The 20,245-nt window shown below is 36.9% G+C and overlaps 1 protein-coding gene across 1 annotated transcript; it reads left to right on the top strand.

Moving 5' to 3' along the window:
- The first annotated feature begins 227 nt into the window (after positions 1-227).
- On the top strand, positions 228-19,705 carry LOC140163023 (uncharacterized). Its single transcript, XM_072186363.1, has 12 exons — positions 228-945; positions 1,464-1,574; positions 3,037-3,147; positions 3,243-3,353; positions 7,454-7,690; positions 10,027-10,335; positions 10,475-10,747; positions 12,472-12,780; positions 13,872-14,108; positions 16,990-17,298; positions 17,438-17,710; positions 18,579-19,705. Exons 1-12 carry the CDS (start codon positions 285-287, stop codon positions 18,935-18,937), a joined length of 3,300 nt encoding a protein of 1,099 aa, XP_072042464.1. The 5' UTR covers positions 228-284; the 3' UTR covers positions 18,938-19,705.
- The last annotated feature ends 540 nt before the right edge of the window (positions 19,706-20,245 follow it).

Raw genomic sequence — 20,245 nt, 5'->3', positions numbered from 1 at the left:
CTCCGACCCCACCAAAATATCTATGAACACCTCTTTAATAACCCTTTCTGCATAACGTTATGCTTATGAACGAGGTTGCATCACTTAGCAACAATAAATCAAAACAATAAGTCACCAAGCACCATGACAATAGATATGACCCATGAACCAAGAACAACCTTAGTCAGTATTGTTATATATTTAATGCCAAATTAGATTGGAAGCACTCCATTTAATGCTTAGTCTGTTAACAGTACTATTTTGATCATTTTCAACAAACTTCATAATCCTGTAAGTTCATAATAATGGCAGTATCTACGATGAAGTTTATGATCATTGTCTCTATTATCATGGCAATATTTGGTGGCAGCAATTGTCAAACGACTGCTGTTTCCCCAGGATTTCAAGATACCAACTCTCTACTGCAAAATGTGACGAATACTTCAGCTACCAATAGTGCAGATGACATGGCATCTGTGCTACCAGAAATCATTCTGCTCTTGCAAAATCAATGGACGAAAGAAAATGAATACCGAAATAATAGTATTGAAATTCTTCAACGTCAGCTTGAGGCCCAGCAATATAATCATGACGAGACAAAGACCAGACTTGACAATCAGCATCGCACATTGAATCAGATAGCAGACACTCAATCACAGATGGCGGATACTTTCAGTCAAGTTGTGATTCTACTGCGAAATATGACGTTGACTATGAATTCTGTGGCATCTGTTCTCGAGAACCAACAAGCAGATGTTCAGAACATTTCCCATTCGTTACCCATTGTACTCGACCAGCAAGCAACTGAGATAGAACTTTTAAACCAACAACTGATGTCTATGAAGAATTGTTGTTTGCAAAATGTTGTCAATGATTATGAAGGCCGTGTAACAACAGCGGAAATGAGTACTGAAGAAGCTGTAATGAGCTCTGACGAAGCTGTAATGACTCCCGATAATAGACCAGGTAATACACTACTAAAAGTCAGCACATAGTGATGCGGTTTGTTATAGGAATTTATATTTCACCGTGTTAGATAGATATTATTTGAAACCTTTACTTATAAATAAATAAACGTACTTTTTTCAAGAGCTTCTTGCGATTTGAACACAGCTTGTTATTTGGTGCGATATTTCTTTACATTCTGCACTTTTCATTTGTACTCGGCTCTGTTTCTAAAAAGTGTAGTACGTAAAATAGTGAGATTTAAATGCATTATTATCTAGGTGTTACCCCAAAATATCGATATTAACAAATCTTTACTCCCTGTATTATACATAGAACATGTTAATAAAGTACAACGTCACATGTACTGTGTAAAATAGTTGTTACGTGGATATTTGATATCACTAATTTAGGTCTCAGTCAAATGTCTTGCGTTAGGATGTCAACATAGATTAGTGTAGGCCTTTATTATTATTTTTAGACACAATCTGTTTTCAATATGTTGTATGTTGATTTTTTATGTTTGTTCTCTAATTTAGGTCCAACCACAATGAAAATATCAGCTACGTCAAAATCGTTCACTACAGCAGAACAATTAGGAATCACTGAGTCATCTACAACAACGGATTTTTCAGTGACAACTGAACCAGGTACACTATTATTATATACCAAGCTTCATTTCTAATGTAATGTTTTACAGCAAGCCAAAGAATTAAGGTACCAGTTGTGTTCACCCCTGTATACCCCAAATAAAGACAAATATGTCAAAATTAAAACAAGCAGTCAATACCTGTACGCTTTAGCTCGGATTTAAGATCTTATTTGTTGAAATTGGCTGAGAATTAAAGGGCGGTGATCTAAAACCTAATGAAGAAACGAAATCAAAAGTTGCACTTTTGTGTTCTAATTAGTGAAACCACGACGCTAGTTTTAACGTGCTAATCACATCATACAGTTATTGTTAACTACATGTATGCACACAACACAAGGGCACTCACATAGGTAATTGACCCGTACTGGTAGCGCTGTGCTGTGGGTATAGGAGATGAACTGGTTACCGTTATATATCAAAAAGTATAAAAGCTCTGATTTTAGTACTTGCTCTATGTTTCAATTACTTATTCTTTTCAAAATATCTGAATTTGTAATGCGGTACACGTTTTAATAACGGAGGAGCATGCATTTGTATGAGAAAGGAAATCTACCATCTTATCCAAACTCCCGTGTTAATCCAATGCACATTTTGCTTCACCGGGCCGCCCTGACTTGGTCGCGTTTGGAAGAGGGGTACCACCAAACCGTAATAGGTACAAATTTAGTACTTTTTGTCAATCAAGTATGGTTTATTTTCCACATGGCAATCTTTAAATTATTAGCATAGTCCTTATAATAACGGTGGAGCGCCTTAATGAGTAAATGATAGCAAACCATTGAAAATCCCCAAAACTCAGTCAGTGGAGCTCCGCCCGTGCATGTCAATAGCGTCATTATCGATTGGATTAGTCGACCGTAGCGGACAATTCGATCGCTCATTGAATTAATATTATCACGTGGTAAGAAATGTGCATTGGACAATCGATAACTAAATTATAATGGTTTAGTACTGCATATTTCGGTTTAATCTTCACTAAGCGGGTTTATGGATGAATGGAAGCGCGGCGCTAGTTCTCTTGTTCACGAACGCTTTGTGTACAAATCAATATGGCATGCAATGAAGGAAACAGCAACTTTTACATTGGTATCTTCCATGGGTTTTGGGATCGCCGTGTCTTTATTTCTTGAACAATTTTAACGAATGAGGTCTGAAATTAGAGCTAAAAGATGCAGCTATTGGCTGCAGGTTCCAATTATGACATATCTGTATGCAGCTACGGCGGGGGTTCGAGGCCCACCTCTGCCAAACTGAAATTCACTTATTTTTAAATTTCATATTTGGGAAATGGGACTGGGCGAATTTATGTATGGCGAAGAGGGGTGTGCAGTGGACTTAACCTCCCTATATGTTAAGGTTTACATAGAAATGACGGCTCTCCATGGCTTCTGCTCTTGCATCGCAATGTCGTATGATCCCAGTCCAGTATGTTGATTTTTTATGCTTGTTCTCTAATTTAGGCCCAACTACAATGAAAATGGCGGCTAGGACAAAATCATTCACTACAGCAGAACAATTCGGTTCCACTGAGTCATCTACGACAGCGGGGTTTTTAGTGACAACTGAGCCAGGTACATAATCATATTCCAAACTTTTTTTATTTGACACAATCTGCGCATGTTTTCAATATGTTGTATGTTGATTTTTAGGCTTTTTTCTAATTTAGGTCCAACCACAATGAAAATGGTGGCTACGACAGAATCATTCACTACAGCAGAAGAATTAGGTTCAACTGAGTCATTTACGACAACGGGTTTGTCAGTGACAACTGAGCCAGGTAAATAATCATCGTATGCTAAGCTTGGTGTTATTGTGTGACACAATCTGCCCATGTGTTTGATATGTTATCGTTGATTTATTATGCTTGTTCTCTAATTTAGGTCCAACCACTATGAAAATGGCGGCTACGACAGAATCATTCACTACAGCAGAACAATTAGGTACCACTACAATAACTGATTTTTAGTGAAGTTAGTGTTCAAAAGGAGTAGTCGTCGTTTCATCCCTATACCTGGTACCGGGATTGTTGCGGGAGGGTGACGTATGTGTAGGTCGGCACTTCAAAACTGTTTTTGCCCTTAAAAATTACCTACATGCATGATCTTAACCTCCCTATAAATTGACTGTGGGGCTATTTTGAAAAGTTTATATAGAAATGACGGGTCTCCACGGCTTCTTCTCTTGCATCGCAGTGGCATATGTCAGCATTCTAGTATCTTGCGTTAGGATGTAAACATAAATTTTGATTAGTGTAAGCCCTTCTCATGCTTTGGGTTCCAATGATCCAGTTTAGATACAGGTTCAGTCTTGTTTCTGCAGCAGTGACCAGCAAATCGTGTCCTTCTTTTTGTCTGATTTTCTCTGTCAACTTCGGAAGATCTGCATACATATGATTCAAACGGATGTTTCATAATGTCCCCATCAGCATTCTGGTATACCATCAGCTATCTAATTCTGTAGCCAATTTAGGAGTAACTGTCGATGCCTCTTGCATATACAGTGTGTCCTAGAAGAAATACCGCTTGAATGATTGTGGTTTAAACTACTGAAATTACAGAATTAAAAAACAAAGAAAAATACAAAACAATCTAAAGAAAGAAGAAGAAAAAACACACACAAAAACAACAACAACAACAACAACAACAAGTGTAGTAACAGCCAGTGGTGGGCGCAATTCTCTAAATTCAGTAAATTTCCTTCGTCGGCCGTGTAATTGAATGGGATTATTTTGAAATTTTAAAACGCTTAAAGTATCACAAACAAGTAGGCCTATGTTAATAAATAATATTAATACAAGCTAAAACCGTTTGGGTCGATAATGAAACCCACAAAACTAACCTTCAAATTAATTAAATACAGTAAAAAATTTGATTATTACTGGGTGAGAGTCGCTGTGATGGTTTCAAATTCGCCGTGTTGGTTAGACTCCGATCACGCAGTGTGCAAATTAAATGGCGCGTACCAGTGATCATGACAGCTGCGAAATTCACTAGCGATTTACTTCCGAGTTCCGATTGTGTGGAAAGTGCCATACGGGCGCACACCACCAAATCAATGCGCCATTTGTGTAACCCTAATGAGTTCTGGTAAAAACAGAATCATTTTTGAGGTAGTTCGGGTCTCTCTGTGGATTTGTAATCAAAAAAGAGAAGCATGTTATAGCTTAAATAAAAGATTGAGACCTATACATGAACTTGGATCGCCCAAAAGTTGCAAAACACAATTTTGGTCATGGTACTGTTTCACGCCCATATCTCGAAAATTAATCACAAGACTACCCGTACATTCAAACATATATTACATTTTTATCGATTTGCAATCGATTGGTAGTATTTTTATAGTCAGTTTGTTGCCGAAAATGTCTAAAATAAAGAAAAGGCGTGTTTTCACGTGTGTTTCAATGGGACGTTGAATTGGTGGTGTGCGCCCATACAGCTGAGCAGTTTTGCCGTCTCTCTCTATCATATCATCCGCCGCCTGGCAACAGCTTGTTTCCTACACGTCAATGTAAATTGTGTTCGATTTTTTTCCGTGGTTACATGTTTGAAATGGATGTTTGGATGTTTACGCAACGCTCGTTCATTCCAAGTTTGACCAGGATATTCTTCATAAGTGCTCATTCTGATCTGACTTGTTTGATATCCAATTCTTGTGTGGGTGTGGGCTTGTGTGTAATCATAGTTCTACCATTCATATTCTTACTTATCATACTGTCAAGCATTTTCTCAGTGTTGAGCTTACTAAACCCTCCTCCATTAAGTGACAAACAGGAGAAATGTCATGTCTGGTTGCATAGAGCATGGAGCTATTAAAGATGGAGAGGCAATAGATTATGTAACGCATTGTTCACTTGTGCCGTTTGAAATCTGACAAGCTATTCATCGAAAGGTACCTTTTGTTTTGGGACAAAGGGCTTCCGCCATTAAATCAGTAAGCTGACCCGACAGTGTATTAACGCTTTACCTAGCAGGCTACTGTCAATAAGTGATCAAACGAAAGTCGCGTGAAAGCGCTTACTGGAACGAAAAGTACCCTTTGTTACCATAAAACCCAAGGGTGTGATTGAGTAGCCGTAAGCACAAAAGGCACACATTAGCCGCTGATGTACAGTTCGTTGTCACCCCACTGACTGTAGGTGCTTCATTTAAATAAATTGAATGCGCTTGCTGAATGATTACACATCAAGGCTGCCATGTCTGCATGTCTATAGTACTGTATAATGGTAATACATGTAGAATGTCATAACAAGTGGCGTACTGAAGGAGGCAGCTCTTTTGTGAGAGGTCTTGGGAGGGGATGAGTGAGGAAGAGGTGGAGGAGGGGACATGAAGAATGAGAGGGGGCTGGAGGAAGAGAGAAAGAGGAAGAAATGAAGAGAAATAACTAAATAGAAGTAAATGAATAGAGAGGAAAATGATAGGAATGAGAGGGGACAAAAAGTATGAAGGGAGATAAGAAGAGGGGTGATACTTTAGCAAGGAAAGAATAAGTACAGAGAAAGGAAAAGAAAGGAATGACAAATAAATGTAGGCCTTATAATAATTATTATAGAAACTAAACACAGCCCCCCCATAGACCTAACACTAACAGCACTATAGGCAGCCATTCGATGATGTCAATGCCTGTATGCGTTTCGTATTTAAAACGCCCAGTCAGATGTATTTTACACCTGCCAAGCACGAATGGACACTCTCATGAATATTGATTGGCAACATTTTCCAATATGTCAGCGCTCAAATCGGACACAATAGAACAATAGACCATTCAGTGCGCTGGCAAACTATTTCTTTACAAATTATACGTTGCAGTCTGTATGATGCACTATTAAATTACTGTTATAATAACAATTATTAATTAGTAAACGTATTTGCACCTACAAAGTAAATGAAAAATATCTAGATATTGATGAGAAACGAATATTGACATCAACAAACTCAATTAAGAATGGGCGCATATAAAAATTGTTAACCCTAACAGAACTAGGACTCACTAAAGCTCACTATTAAAACCGCTCTGCGTGCACGGATTCCACGGGACTTGATGACGCAATCAGACCAAGTCATATATACCCAGGGAATCGTTGGCCGGGCCAACGTCACCTGTGTAGCTACATGCTGGGGATCTTCTGCGTGGCATGCGAGGGGTCCGAGGTTCGAATTCCGGGGGTGCCAAGTGACTTTCTTCTTCATCTTCTCTCCTTTTTCGTTCCTTCTTTCCCTTCCGATAGCCAAAAAACCTCGGGTAGGGTTAGGGTTAGTGACCATGCATATTTTCCCTATATGCCTTCTTTAACCCTAACAGAACTAGGACTCACTAAAGCTCACTATTAAAACCGCTCTGCGTGCACGGATTCCACGGGACTTGATGACGCAATCAGACCAAGTCATATATACCCAGGGAATCGTTGGCCGGGCCAACGTCACCTGTGTAGCTACATGCTGGGGATCTTCTGCGTGGCATGCGAGGGGTCCGAGGTTCGAATCCAGGGGTGCCAAGTGACTTTCTTCTTCATCTTCTCTCCTTTTTCGTTCCTTCTTTCCCTTCCGATAGCCAAAAAACCTCGGGTAGGGTTAGGGTTAATGGGCACACTCTGAATGAACTGCATTGTGACATGCGTTATATCATTCTTTGCTGTCTAGCCATTGAACCGAATCAAACGCAGTTTGCACTGATATACAGAAAACAGATTGTGTTCATACTCATTGTGTACATTTGTAGACTGTGTACATGTTCATTTTTAATATAGTGTGATTTCAGTATGTACTTAAGAATTTATAACAAAATTAATTCATCCTGTAATTTTATATTGAGACAGTAGAGTGTATACTCGAGCTGTGAATAATTGTAGCGATGACTTCATTTTATTAATATTTTCAGCCCCAACGTGTACTCAAGATGAATTTTTCTGCCCCGATGGAACATGTGTGTCCAAAGTATGGGCATGTGATGGGTTTGAAGACTGTGCTGATGGCAGTGATGAATACGAAGCATTCTGTGCTACCTGTCCATTTCAATTCTATTGTTCAAATGGCCGATGTATAGACACAGAAAATGTTTGCGATGGAATAAATCAGTGTAGAGATAATAGCGATGAAACTCAAATTTGCGACGTCGGTAAGCTATACGTAGGATTTGAAATGTTAAATCTATGGTATTTTTAAAATTTGCTTTCCTCCTTGAATGAAAATATCGGAGTACATAAGGGCTGGGTTGGGTCCTATCCGGAGGTCCTGCGTACCAAATCGAACAGAAAATAATTTAAAAGCACATTTCGTCGTGTTAGTGCAAGAAAGTATTTCGAACCATTTTCCTAATTTTGCAAGAAAGCGTTTTTGTGTTAAAATAATATGGCTTTTTTAAATTACTTAACAAAACAAAATTAATTGCATTTAAGGCTTCTAAAATATCCGTGTCTATCTATATTTGAAATTTTGTTTCCAAAAGGCGCTAAATTCAATATCTGTCTTGTGTCGCATTTACAGGTTTATTTTAACATTTTAAGTTTAAATGACATCGATTGGAATGGATATTTTTGTAACTCTAGTTTATTTTCTAACAATTTTCAACATCATTTTGTCCCCTAAAAATTCTCTAATGCAAAGTTTAAAAATGGGTGCCACTGGATTTAGCTCCTTTTGGAACAAAAAAAAAATTATTATTTTCTTCTTCGCACGTGGGAGGTTAAAGAGTTTTGCAATTATTTTTTTAAAGATAACCAAAAAATTGTTATAACTATTCTAGTGGTCCAATGTTATTGGCAAGGTTATTGCTACTCTTAGGAGTATCTTCAAATTAATTTTGCACAAAGCAGCCTTTGAAGTTAGCGCCTTCATTTTATACTCAACCAAAAGATACTTCTGCAAAAATTACACAGACAAACTGTCTGCACTCACCCGACGATTAACCCTAATGATATACAGTAAGCCAAAAAATTAAGGTACCAGTTACGTTCACCCCCTGTATATCCTAAACAAAGGCAGATATGTCATAATTGGAACCAACAGCCAATAGCTGCATCTTTTAGCTCGAATTTAAGACCTCATTCGTTGACATTGTTAAAGAAATCTGACACGGCGATTCAAAAACCCAAGGAAGATGCCAATTTAAAAGTTCCAGTTTGCCACATTGCATGCCCTATTTATTTGTAGAGCGTTCGCGAACAAGAGAACTAGCGCTGTGCTTTCATCGATTAGCACGAAAAACAAGCATCGTACTTTCATTGATTAGAACACGAAAGTGCAACTTTTTATTTCGTATCTTCATTAGGTTTTGGATTACCGTTTCTTTAATTCTCAACCAATTTCAACAACTAAGGTCTTACATCAGAGCTAAGGAGTACAGAAACAAAACTGTTATTAGAATAAAATACATTTTCTTAACATTTAGTTAATTTAACAAGACACTATTATGATAAAAAGAGTGATAGTAAAATCAGAACAAAGATTCATAAAAGATCTATTTGTCACATCTAACCAACTTTGTAACATGATTTAAGGATAAGTATGTGGGATTTGACGCATCGTACTTTAATATTAATCCTAACAAATTTGGAACACCTTGTTAATATTGTGTACGACGTTTCTTAAGCAACGAGGTATAGGACAGTTGTTTGGAGGACAATGTCTTATTTGTGAACTGTTGAAGGGCATACCCATACTTTTGTGAAACATATATTGTGTATATTTGAAAAAGAAAACGAACTCTCATTCATACATACTCACGATATTACGACGTTTCTGATTGGATTTGCGCTCTTTTTTGCTGGTCATAAATACCGTTTATGACCAGTACGCAGGGCATAAACAAGCTGCGTCACGCAGCGTTGGAACCCAATTAACACGATCCACGATTTGCTAGTGTTGCGTATACGTGCATGTCACCGCGCCCATCTCACGCGGGCGCAAAAGATGACGCGTATCACGCGTTGACTCCCAGCCGTTGACCTCATGAGCCGAGCTGCTCCTGCAAGTAGGCCTACTCATTTTCTTCCAATTTATGAAGGAAAACGGTATGGAAATGTTATTTAAACTTGTAAACCCTTATTATTTTCATCTATATTGAATTGCTAAGAATGTTGGGTATGTATGAACGGGGTTCATTCATAGGATTGAGGGCATGATCGCTGTTTATGCCCTCGGCTCACGCCTCGGGCATAAACAGCGATCATGCCCTCAATCCTATGAATGAACCCCTAATTGTTTTACTAAAAACCCAAGACTGAGTGAAAATTGAGGTAATAATTCTTTCATTGACAACTCTCTACATAGACTTGCATGTTAACTCTGATGTAAACTTCATTCTTAAAAACGGCCACAAAATTAAAATATTTATAAAATGTCACATAATTTCTTCATAACAAATAGGTATGTCATTCATTAGTTCACTAATAAGATGGAATTTAAAACTATCGCCTAAGTCTAAAACTCATAAGAAACAATTGTTCGTTTCAGATTTACCATCGCCATATATAACCAATGTAGGAGGAATGTTTGTTACATTAAGTTGGGACGAGCCTCCGCCGGCACTAGAAAGCAATCCTTCAAGAAACATTACGTATTATGCTGTCACATTCACTCCACAAGATGGCGGGTCTTCACAAACTCTTTACGTTCCTGCTGAAGCTGGTACAAATTACACGATTACAGGATTGGAACCAGAAACGATGTATAATATTGACACGCGTGTAGTCATCGAGACTGAAGGACAAGAAGAGCCTGAGCCCTATGATCTTGGAATACCTTCACAGGTTTTTGAAACGTGTAAGCTAGAACTATAATATTCAAAGTAAGAATTATTTCATTCAGAACAAATTGAAAGTAATTTTACTTTAAACGACTTTTTTAATTACTATAGCATTCAAACATCTTAAAAGAATAATTTTATCGTGTTATGTTTCAGCGTTTACTCCAACAACAGCAGAAAGTACGGAGTTTGGAGCTGCAACGTGTGCACCAAATGAATTCTCCTGCGCTGATGGAACATGTGTGTCTCAAATATGGGCGTGTGATGGGTTTGAAGACTGTGCTGATGGCAGTGATGAAGACGAAGCATTCTGTGCCACCTGTCCATTCGAATTCTACTGTTCAAATGGTCGATGTATAGACATTCAAAATGTTTGCGATGGAATAAACCAGTGTAGAGATAACAGCGATGAAACTCAAATTTGCGTCGGTAAGCTATGTTTGAAATGATAAGCCCAATGACATATTTAAATTGTTGCTTTGCTCTTTGCATGAAATTCATATAGATCACAGATAATATATAAATAAATTCCATGTTGCGATTCTCCTTAACATTTAACTGCTTACGACATTCAGAGTACATAACAATGATAACGGGTGGATGGTTCGTACCATGGATGGTGTTGGTCAGATTGTAGATGGTTTCATTTGGATCCTTCGTGTCCGATCTTAAGAGAAAAAAAGAGAAAAAAGTATGCTTCGTCCGGTTGGTAGTAGCAACCATTTTGGAAATTTGTAAGAAACTACACCTCAACCCCTTCGTAGTCCATGTTACAAAATTTGGCTCAGGGTTAAAGATACATGTATGGATCACAAAACCTTAACTAGGTAAATACATATACATTTCTACCTTTTTGCATGGTTGAAATGCCCAATGGTGTACTAAAATACAATAGTAAACGATTAAGCCTGAAGTGATGTAAGTTTAACATCAGAGATTTCCGGTTTTATAACGAGAGAATCGATCGATTGATGTGTATTGCATCAGTGACGTATAAAATGTGTGTGTAGTGCTATTCCTCTTACGTCTTATTTTTCGACCCAGCTGTGTGAACCTCCATAACAATCCGCGAGCTAATACAGGTATTATAGGCGCTGGAAGTAAATAGCAATTTTCTTTGTTATACCTCATTTATGGGCTCAAAATATAAAGGAGAATATAATGTGATCAACTAATATATTCTTTATTAAATCGTACATTATTGTTTTAAAAATTTATCAATTTTATCATTATCATTACATGTACATTTAAATGAACGTAAACCAATATTTGAAAGTTGCAATAAAATCCCATTGCTTTGTTTTCAGTGTCCAGAGAAGGAAATGTTGTCAGCTTGTTTCGTGAATTTTGGAGCAGGTCAATGATGTGATAACAAATTAAAAAAAATATCATTGTTTACCTCATCCCATATTAAACATTTCTCCTCTATCCTGTGATATCAAAATAAGTACAAACATTTTCCCCACATAATGTCGCTATGACGTCATAATGTGAGCACGCCCACGCAAATTTGGGAAATTCTGGTTATGTACAAAAGTATAGGTGAAATTGAGTTTCACCGAATTTTATCCTAAATATCAAATGAAATGATATAAAGGAAATGACTATTTCAACCTAATTAACAAGTAAAAAGTCAATAGCTCTCGGACAGACAGACACAGATCCGCATAAACCTGATTCCAAAATGACCCTTTCGTCTTTACAAACACTGGTGAAGCTAGGGGTTGTGGCACCCGGGGTCAAAAATACATAATGACGCCTTCCCCCAATTCTTGAAACAATTACTCGCTGTGCGCGCAAAAATTGCAAAGTTATTTTGGTTATAAAGAAGTTCAGTGAATGTCGGTCTTAAATGGATCTTTTAAATTAGTATTTGTGCTGAAATGCACACGAAGTCATCGCGTAGAGGGGCGCAGAATCGATGCTGAATTGGTTAATTCGGCGCGCCCCTTCTCTAGGTGGCGCCCAGGGCACTTGCCCCCTCTGCGCCCGGTCGCTACGCCACTGTTTACAAACATCCAAAAGAGTTTGCTATGTTGACTAGTTTACTATTTGTGCTTTATAATTTTAAAATTTCCGCTTGAAGCAGAGCAGAAACAGATGCCTCCTTCTACGCAGCTAAGTGTAAAACGCTTTTATAATGTTCGTTTCAGATCTACCATCACCATCTATTGCCATTGTAGAAGGAATATCGGTCACACTAAGTTGGGACGAGCCTCCACCGGCGCTAGAAAGCAGCCCTCCAAGAAACATCACACACTATGAGGTCACATTAACTCCACAAGATGGCGGGTCTTCACAAACTGTTTACATTCCTGCTGAAGCTGGTACAAATTACACGATTACAGGATTGAAACCAAGCACGATGTATAACATTGAAACTCACGCAGTCATAGAAACTGAAGGACAAGGAGAGCCTGAGCCTTATGATCTTGGAATACCTCCACAAGTTTTTATAACGTGTAAGCTATAACTATAGGCCCTATAGATATATGTATTCAAAATCAAATTTTAAACAAAACATATTGAACTGTAAGCTTAAAAACACTGACGTTAATGCTAAATGTATTACGTGTATTATTGTTATTTGTAATGGAAATAACGACTGCGGAGACATTAGCTATGAAAGACATGGCATGAATCCGACTACATGTAAACTGAAAAACAAAACAAAGCTAACAAACAAGATAACCTAAACACGCAAATCTCTCCCCATATACCACTAGATACTACAGCCTGTTTGTGCAAGTGAAAAGCGCCCTCTCTGGCAATTAGAAAATACCGTTGTGACATAATGCTTATATCAACGTCAAGGACGTAGTTTTAGCTCTCAAATGCCGTTTGTTCTGTTCAATTTGCTTGTTTTAATCTCGAGTTACTGTTCTCTTAGTCACTTAAGACGTGTTAAAAGACAAACAAATAATGCGCACTTATACATGTTACATAGGTTAATGAACACGTATTACTTGTTGGGAGAGATATTATTAGACAAAATAATGCACGCGCGCTAATGTTGATGCGTCAAATGCATGCGCATCAACATCAGCTATCATTGATTTACATGTATAGCTATCTTCCCTAGTAAATGTGGCACAATTGTGATTTTACCCCTTCGTAGGTAAATAAACATATCTCGAAATTGGAACGAGCAAATTGAACAGAACAAACGGCATTTGAGAGCTAAGACTGCGCCCGTGACGTTGATGTAAGCATCATGTCACAACGGTATTTTCTAATTGCCAAAGAGGGCGCTTTTTACTTGCACAATTTTTTTTGAGACAGGCTGTACTTGTATTAGGCATACCATACATGTATACATCATTCACGTTTAAAAGCAATTTTTGAGTTATTGCGACTTTCTGAACTAGATGAGAGACGTAAAGATCCACGACTGGTTATGTGCAACAATCCTAAAAATGAGCTTCCAAGTCAATCACCTCTGTGTAGATGAAACAGGGTTATTTCACGGTTTATTAGTGTGTCCTGATTAGGTACGCAATGACATAGAAAATGCAAACCGATTTATGTTTTTGTTTTTTGTTGCTGTCTTCAGCTCCAACATGCCCACCAGATAAATTCTTCTGCGTTGATGGACCATGTGTCTTCAAAGACTGGGCATGTGATGGGTTTGAAGATTGTGCTGATGGCAGTGATGAAGACGAAGCTTTCTGTGCTACCTGCCCCTTCCAATTCTATTGTTCAAATAGCCAATGTATAGACACACAAAATGTTTGCGATGGAATAAATCAGTGTAGAGATGACAGCGATGAGACTCAAATGTGCGATATAGGTAAATTATTAAGAAGGGTTTAAATTTGTCGGCTGTATTCCATAGTGGCGTATAGTGGGGCACCGTGAATAAACAACGTTTCGAGAAAATCGGGTTTGAAGAAATGCCAATTTAAAATCGAGTTGTGTAAATCAGACATTCGTTATATTTTGTAAATGATGTGAAATTCCTGTAGTAAACTAAATAGAATTCATTTCTAACTAGTTTACTTTACAAGTGACTAACTTTGGAATTTAGAGTGCTCAAACCCATTACAGGTGAGCTATAGAAACAAATTCAAAGTATAGACCTCTGGCAAGGCAACCGTTACTAATAGTTTCACGGAATACCCTCACTTACGATCATTGGGTATACCGATCATCAGACGGATAATTTGTCATGATTTCAACTTAACGGAAATGTTTATACATGTATATACATTCTGTGGTGTCGAAAAAATGACAAACCAATAAATTTTATTTCTATATATTTTTCGAAATAAATAAATACATAATATTGCTGTCAAACTGAAAATAATATGTACAAAAATATACGTCACTCTGGAAAACACGCAAAACGCAATACTCTAACCTTACGCCACCTCGATCGCCGTATAATCCCCACCTTTGTTTCATAACCACTAAGGTATAGGACATTTTTTGTTTTAGCAATAGCCCCCTCTCCAAAAGTATTTAATTATATTTGTAATTGCTCAAGTAGCATTTTGTGCAAATGTTATTACACAATTTGTTGCCGTTCTTTTTTAAAGAATATTTAAGTGCCTAAAACGGCCTAGAATGAGGCTATGGCGCCCTTTCCAGCCTTGTCTAATATTAATCTCCATAGACTTTATATGTAAAATGAAAATGTCCATAAAAAAGAACGGCAACAAATTGTGTAATAACATTTGCACAAAATGCTAATTGAGCAAGTACGTATGCAATGCACTAGTTTTCGTGAGGGGGCTATACGAAATATTTTTTGATGTATTGCATATGTATGGTCTTTTCAAAAATAAAATATCCATCTGAAACATAGGTGTCCCTATGGCGTTACTTTTCGTCGGCTTCATTCCATAGTGGCGTATAGGTCCGATACGTCACAATGCAATGTAGCGACGCGTACGCCTATATGACATGCAATGTTTTTCATTTTTGCAGATATTTCTTAATTATAACATGTGTATAAAAAATAGTCGATGCGCTACTATGCAAAGCACAACATTTCACTTTGTAACGACACGCTACATGTATTTAATTAATTACTAATTAATTAGCCAATTTTGACTGATGAGTCTTAGAAAATGAAATATATAAACGAATTGATATACTCCGTGGCATATTGAAACATTTGCTTTGCAAAACATGCTTGTAAAACACAGATAAGTCCAAATTGAATTGAATTTTGATTCCATTCTAATTACGTGTTACCCGACGGGTGAGTACAACATAGACAAATAAGCCATTTCATGGATTACTTTTAATTGAATAATTAATAGGTAAAACATCCACAACCAATGCTAATTGGTTGATTCTACTATATTGTACTCAACGGCGAACTGCTCGTGGCTTCCAGATCTACATACCTAATCTAAAACTAGATACAGGGTGAGTCAAAAAAGTGCAATAGAGCAAAGAATCGATATTTATGTAAGAACCACTTTGAACTTTCCAATTATTGAAAGTTTCTATAAATGCCACACTCAATAATCACATGTTGTGAAAAACTGAAGTCAATCACATCTACCGTTTAATTTTTATGAGTTCTTTTGCTACGATACCCAATTTCATTATTTGTCCACGATGTACCATGTATTTGAATGAGAGAACACAATGCACGATAACGGCACCAGCTCTGAAACTGACTTTAACTTAAATAAGGTTGATTTTTGCGTTATTTTAATATCTTTTTTCTTTTCAAACAAACTTTTTAACACTACTCTATTTCACTCGACTCCAACTCCAGGTTTTTTAATCCCAGTATGTCCAACTTACTGGATATTCTATAATTCACTCCACTCCAATTTGCGCGCATTTCATTTCGACATTTGAAAAAAATCGCCTACAAATGTGTATGTTTTTGATAGAGAATAAACATCTTGAAATTAAAGGTAAAATGAAAATAACAACAAATAATGTTTCTTTTCCTTAAACAAGTCCAAGGACAATAATAATTTGGGTGCTCCATTTTATTTCAATGCCAATGAGGTTAAGAAAATAGCAGTTGTTCAAAATCTACCTTACACAGAGTGGGCTGACTTTCAAATTTTAGATGTTTCTTGGACAAACATTAAAATTGGGTATTGCTATAAAATGTGTCATAAAAACAAAACGGTAAATGCTATTTCCTTGGTTTTTTCACACAAGGTCACTAATTGATATATCATTTATAAAATGTTTTAAAATCTATAAGGTTCAAATCGGTTCTTAAATAAAAATGGATTCTTTTCTCTATTGCACTTTTTTGACTAACCCTGTAATTATAATTAAAAGCATATTTAATGAGCACATTTCGTCGTGTTAGCGGGAACATTGCATATAATTTTGGTGTTAAGTCATTGAGCAAAAAAGTATTCATGCTATTAACTGATTGTTTTTAAGACTGGTAAAATAGTTTTAAGTATTTTCATTTACCTACAATTGTATACGCCTTCAAAATTTTCAATTTCAGTAGAAATGGACTACTTGCACTCACACGAAAATTTAATTGCTACTAGAATAAATAATGTAATTTTTAACAAAAGGTTACTTTCACAACAAAAGGTCTTTTAGAAACTTACCCTCACAGTCACTAAAATCTAGTGTAAATAAATAGATTTTTTTACATGCACACAGTAATGTTCGTCTCATGAGTTCACCCTAATGCAGTTAAGTGTTAAACTCATTAAAAATGTTCGTTTCAGATTTACCATCGCCATCTATAGCCAATGTAGGAGAAGGGTCCGTTTTACTAATTTGGGACATGCCTACACCGGCATTGGAAAGCAACCCTCCAAGAAATATCACACACTATGCTGTCACATTCACTTCACAAGATGGCGGGCTTTCGCAAACTGTTTACGTTCCTGCTGAAGCTGGTACAAATTACACAATTACAGGATTGGCACCAGGAACGATGTATGACATTGAAACTCGTGTAGTCATAGAAACTGAAGGACAGGAAGAACCTGATCTCTATGATCTTGGAATACCTCTGCAGGTTTTCGAAACGTGTAAGCTATAGACGTACAAATATCAAAAGTCACAATTTATTTAAGAACGTACTAAAATTCATCTTAAATAGACTTATATTAAGTTCTATAACGTTTATACCTGTATTAAAGAATTTGCATGTTCCTTTTTATGTTTTAGTATTTGCTCAAACAACAGCACAAAGTACTACTGTAGTTACAACATGTGCACCAGATGAATTCTTCTGTCCCGACGGAACATGTGTTTCCAAAGTATGGGCATGTGATGGGTTTGATGACTGTGCTGATGGTAGTGACGAAGACGAAGCTTTCTGTGCTACATGCCCATTCCAATTTCTTTGTTCAAATGGATTATGTACTGACACGGATAATGTTTGCGATGGAAGAAATCAGTGTAGAGATAAAAGCGATGAAACTCAAATTTGCGATGTCGGTAAGCTAATAAGTAGTTTTTTAAAATCGTCGGTCGCAACACATAGTGGCGTACGTGAAGGACAAAATACGTTTCCGATCAAAACGTTTTTAGAGGATATGCTACTAGTAACGGAGTCGATACTCCTACGCGGTTATCTCTCAGTGGCCCGATTCCATTTCTAATTGAAATTTAAGGTTCAAACTAATAAACAGTTAGTTAATCTTTAGTATAGTTAATCAGAAATAACTATTATTGGATAATAACTAGCTCTAAACCTATACGCCACTATGTAAAATGAAAAATGTTGAAATCATTCTACGCTACTATGTTTTGCGACCGACGAAATGATATATACCCAATGGAATATCTAAACATCTCCTTTGTTCTTTGCATAACATTCTTTATATCAGAGGCTAATCCTAATTTAATTCCATGTTGCAATTCTCCTGAACACCTAACTACTTCAGGTATCCAAACCTAAATAAGAACGTAGGAAATGGTCATAGCCTTTGTACCTAATTTATAAACTGATAATATCAAAGCATATTTCGTAGCGTTGGTGTAAGAAAAATCGTATGGTCCATTTTGGTGATTTAACAGGGAGGGATTTTTGTGTTTTAATTGTTTTACTTTACAGTTTAACCATTTAATTGCATATAATCAATGTCTTTTGAGACTTGCAAAATAGTTTAAAATATCCATATTTAGGCCTACCTCTGTGTAAACTGCAAAATTTTGCGACAATCAACTTTGATTCACGCAAATATGTTTACGAGAATGGGAAATAACGGCCTACATCTTGTTTTGTTTCGGTCTATGGTCACATCACACACAACCCCCTTCATGCTGCTATTTCTAAAACTCTTTGGAAAACAATTCGTTTCAGATATATCATCACCATCTGTTGCCAATGTAGGACCATGGTCCGTACCGTCCGTTACACTAAGTTGGGACGAGCCCCCACCGGCATTAGAAAGTAACCCTCCAAGAAACATCACACACTATGCCGTCACATTAACTCCACAAGATGGCGGGTCTTCACAAACTGTTTACGTTCCTGTTGAAGCTAGTACAAATTACACGATTACAGGATTGAAACAAGGAACGATGTATGATGTTGAAACTCGTGTAGTCATAAAAACAGAAGGACAAGGAGAGCCTGAACCCTATGCTTTTGGAATACCACATGTTAATTTTACAACATGTAAGCTATTATATTCAAAATTACATTGTATTGAAAAGTAGAGCTTAAAATGATATGTTAACGCGAGATGTGTTTACTTGAGTGTTATTTGTGATAGAATAACGAATGCGGATGTATGAGCGATGACGAAAAAGCATGATTCCGACCACAGGTAAGGTGATACATACCCCGCCACCAATAAAAAACTAAAAAATAATAATTACAAAAATCCCCATTCAATCATACACACTACCGGTAAAACCTGCAGACAGCCGAATAGCAAAACCTGGACGAGGACAGTAAGTATGGTATACGAGCTCAAAATAATGATAGGATAATGTCTTGACTGCCAAAATACAAGACGTATACCACGGGATGATGAATTCCACAAGTAGGCTTTACGTCTGCCGCTCTCCTAGATTCAATTAATATGATGTTACACTATTACTTATGTCATCTCTATTCAGAACACTTGACTAAGGTCAGGAGGGTGAGAGTTCATAAGGGCAATGTCGGGTCGATCGGTTACAACAATGCTGGACTTAAAGGCCGCTCCAAATATCTGGAAAACTCATGAAATTGGGAGTTGTGTAAATTTTTGTGGTATAGAGGTGACCATTGACTTGATTATATTTTCAGCCTTCTTAATTGGGTTGGCCTTGTAAGTTTGCCTGGTCAACTAGATGGGTCTTTAAGATAAATAATTACCAAGGATAATAGAAATCAGGATATGACAACTGCTCATTAGCACATGTCCAATTCTTATTTAAAGAGCATATTGTTATTAAAATGATGTCCTGACCTTGCTATAGAGAGCTAATAATATCTTGAGCTTGACTCAATGTTGAGTTAAATGAGCTCTTAATTGATCGGCTTTCCATTTCGTTATAAAAATAACTTCAAGTTTAAACTTCAATTTTGTACGTGACTTCTTAGCATCTAAAGTGCGGAGCTCGGTAAAATCTGACTAAACATAGCTCTGTCAAATTAAGAAAGAAATAAGGGTTAATAAGCCAACAGTAATTGCAACGTAATACATTTATTCACCATTCATTTCAGAAAAGCTTGCAATTAGTGGTGGGTGATTGCATAATTTGACTGGCCTAATATAGTAGTGTCAAATTCTGCTGCATCTCCCCGTCTGGATGATTGAAAAATATTTAAAAAATATTAAATTCTAACGGACACATGTACAACAAACCACAATTTATACGCATTTGAAATTAACCAAGATAAATAACGAGTAGATAAATGACAATTAACTATATATTTATTTATTTATTTATTTAAACTTTCTTTAGGCAGGGTAGCCCCTTCAATGACAAAGCACTGATTTCCAAGGAGGCCCTGCAAGTACATAACATAGTTAA

This window comes from Amphiura filiformis, chromosome 10, assembly GCF_039555335.1.
Source record: "Amphiura filiformis chromosome 10, Afil_fr2py, whole genome shotgun sequence".
In the NCBI taxonomy this organism is placed as follows: Eukaryota; Metazoa; Echinodermata; class Ophiuroidea; order Amphilepidida; family Amphiuridae; genus Amphiura; species Amphiura filiformis.
The sequence above is the reverse complement of the archived record's forward strand: the minus strand, read 5'-3'. Positions and strand labels throughout refer to the sequence as shown.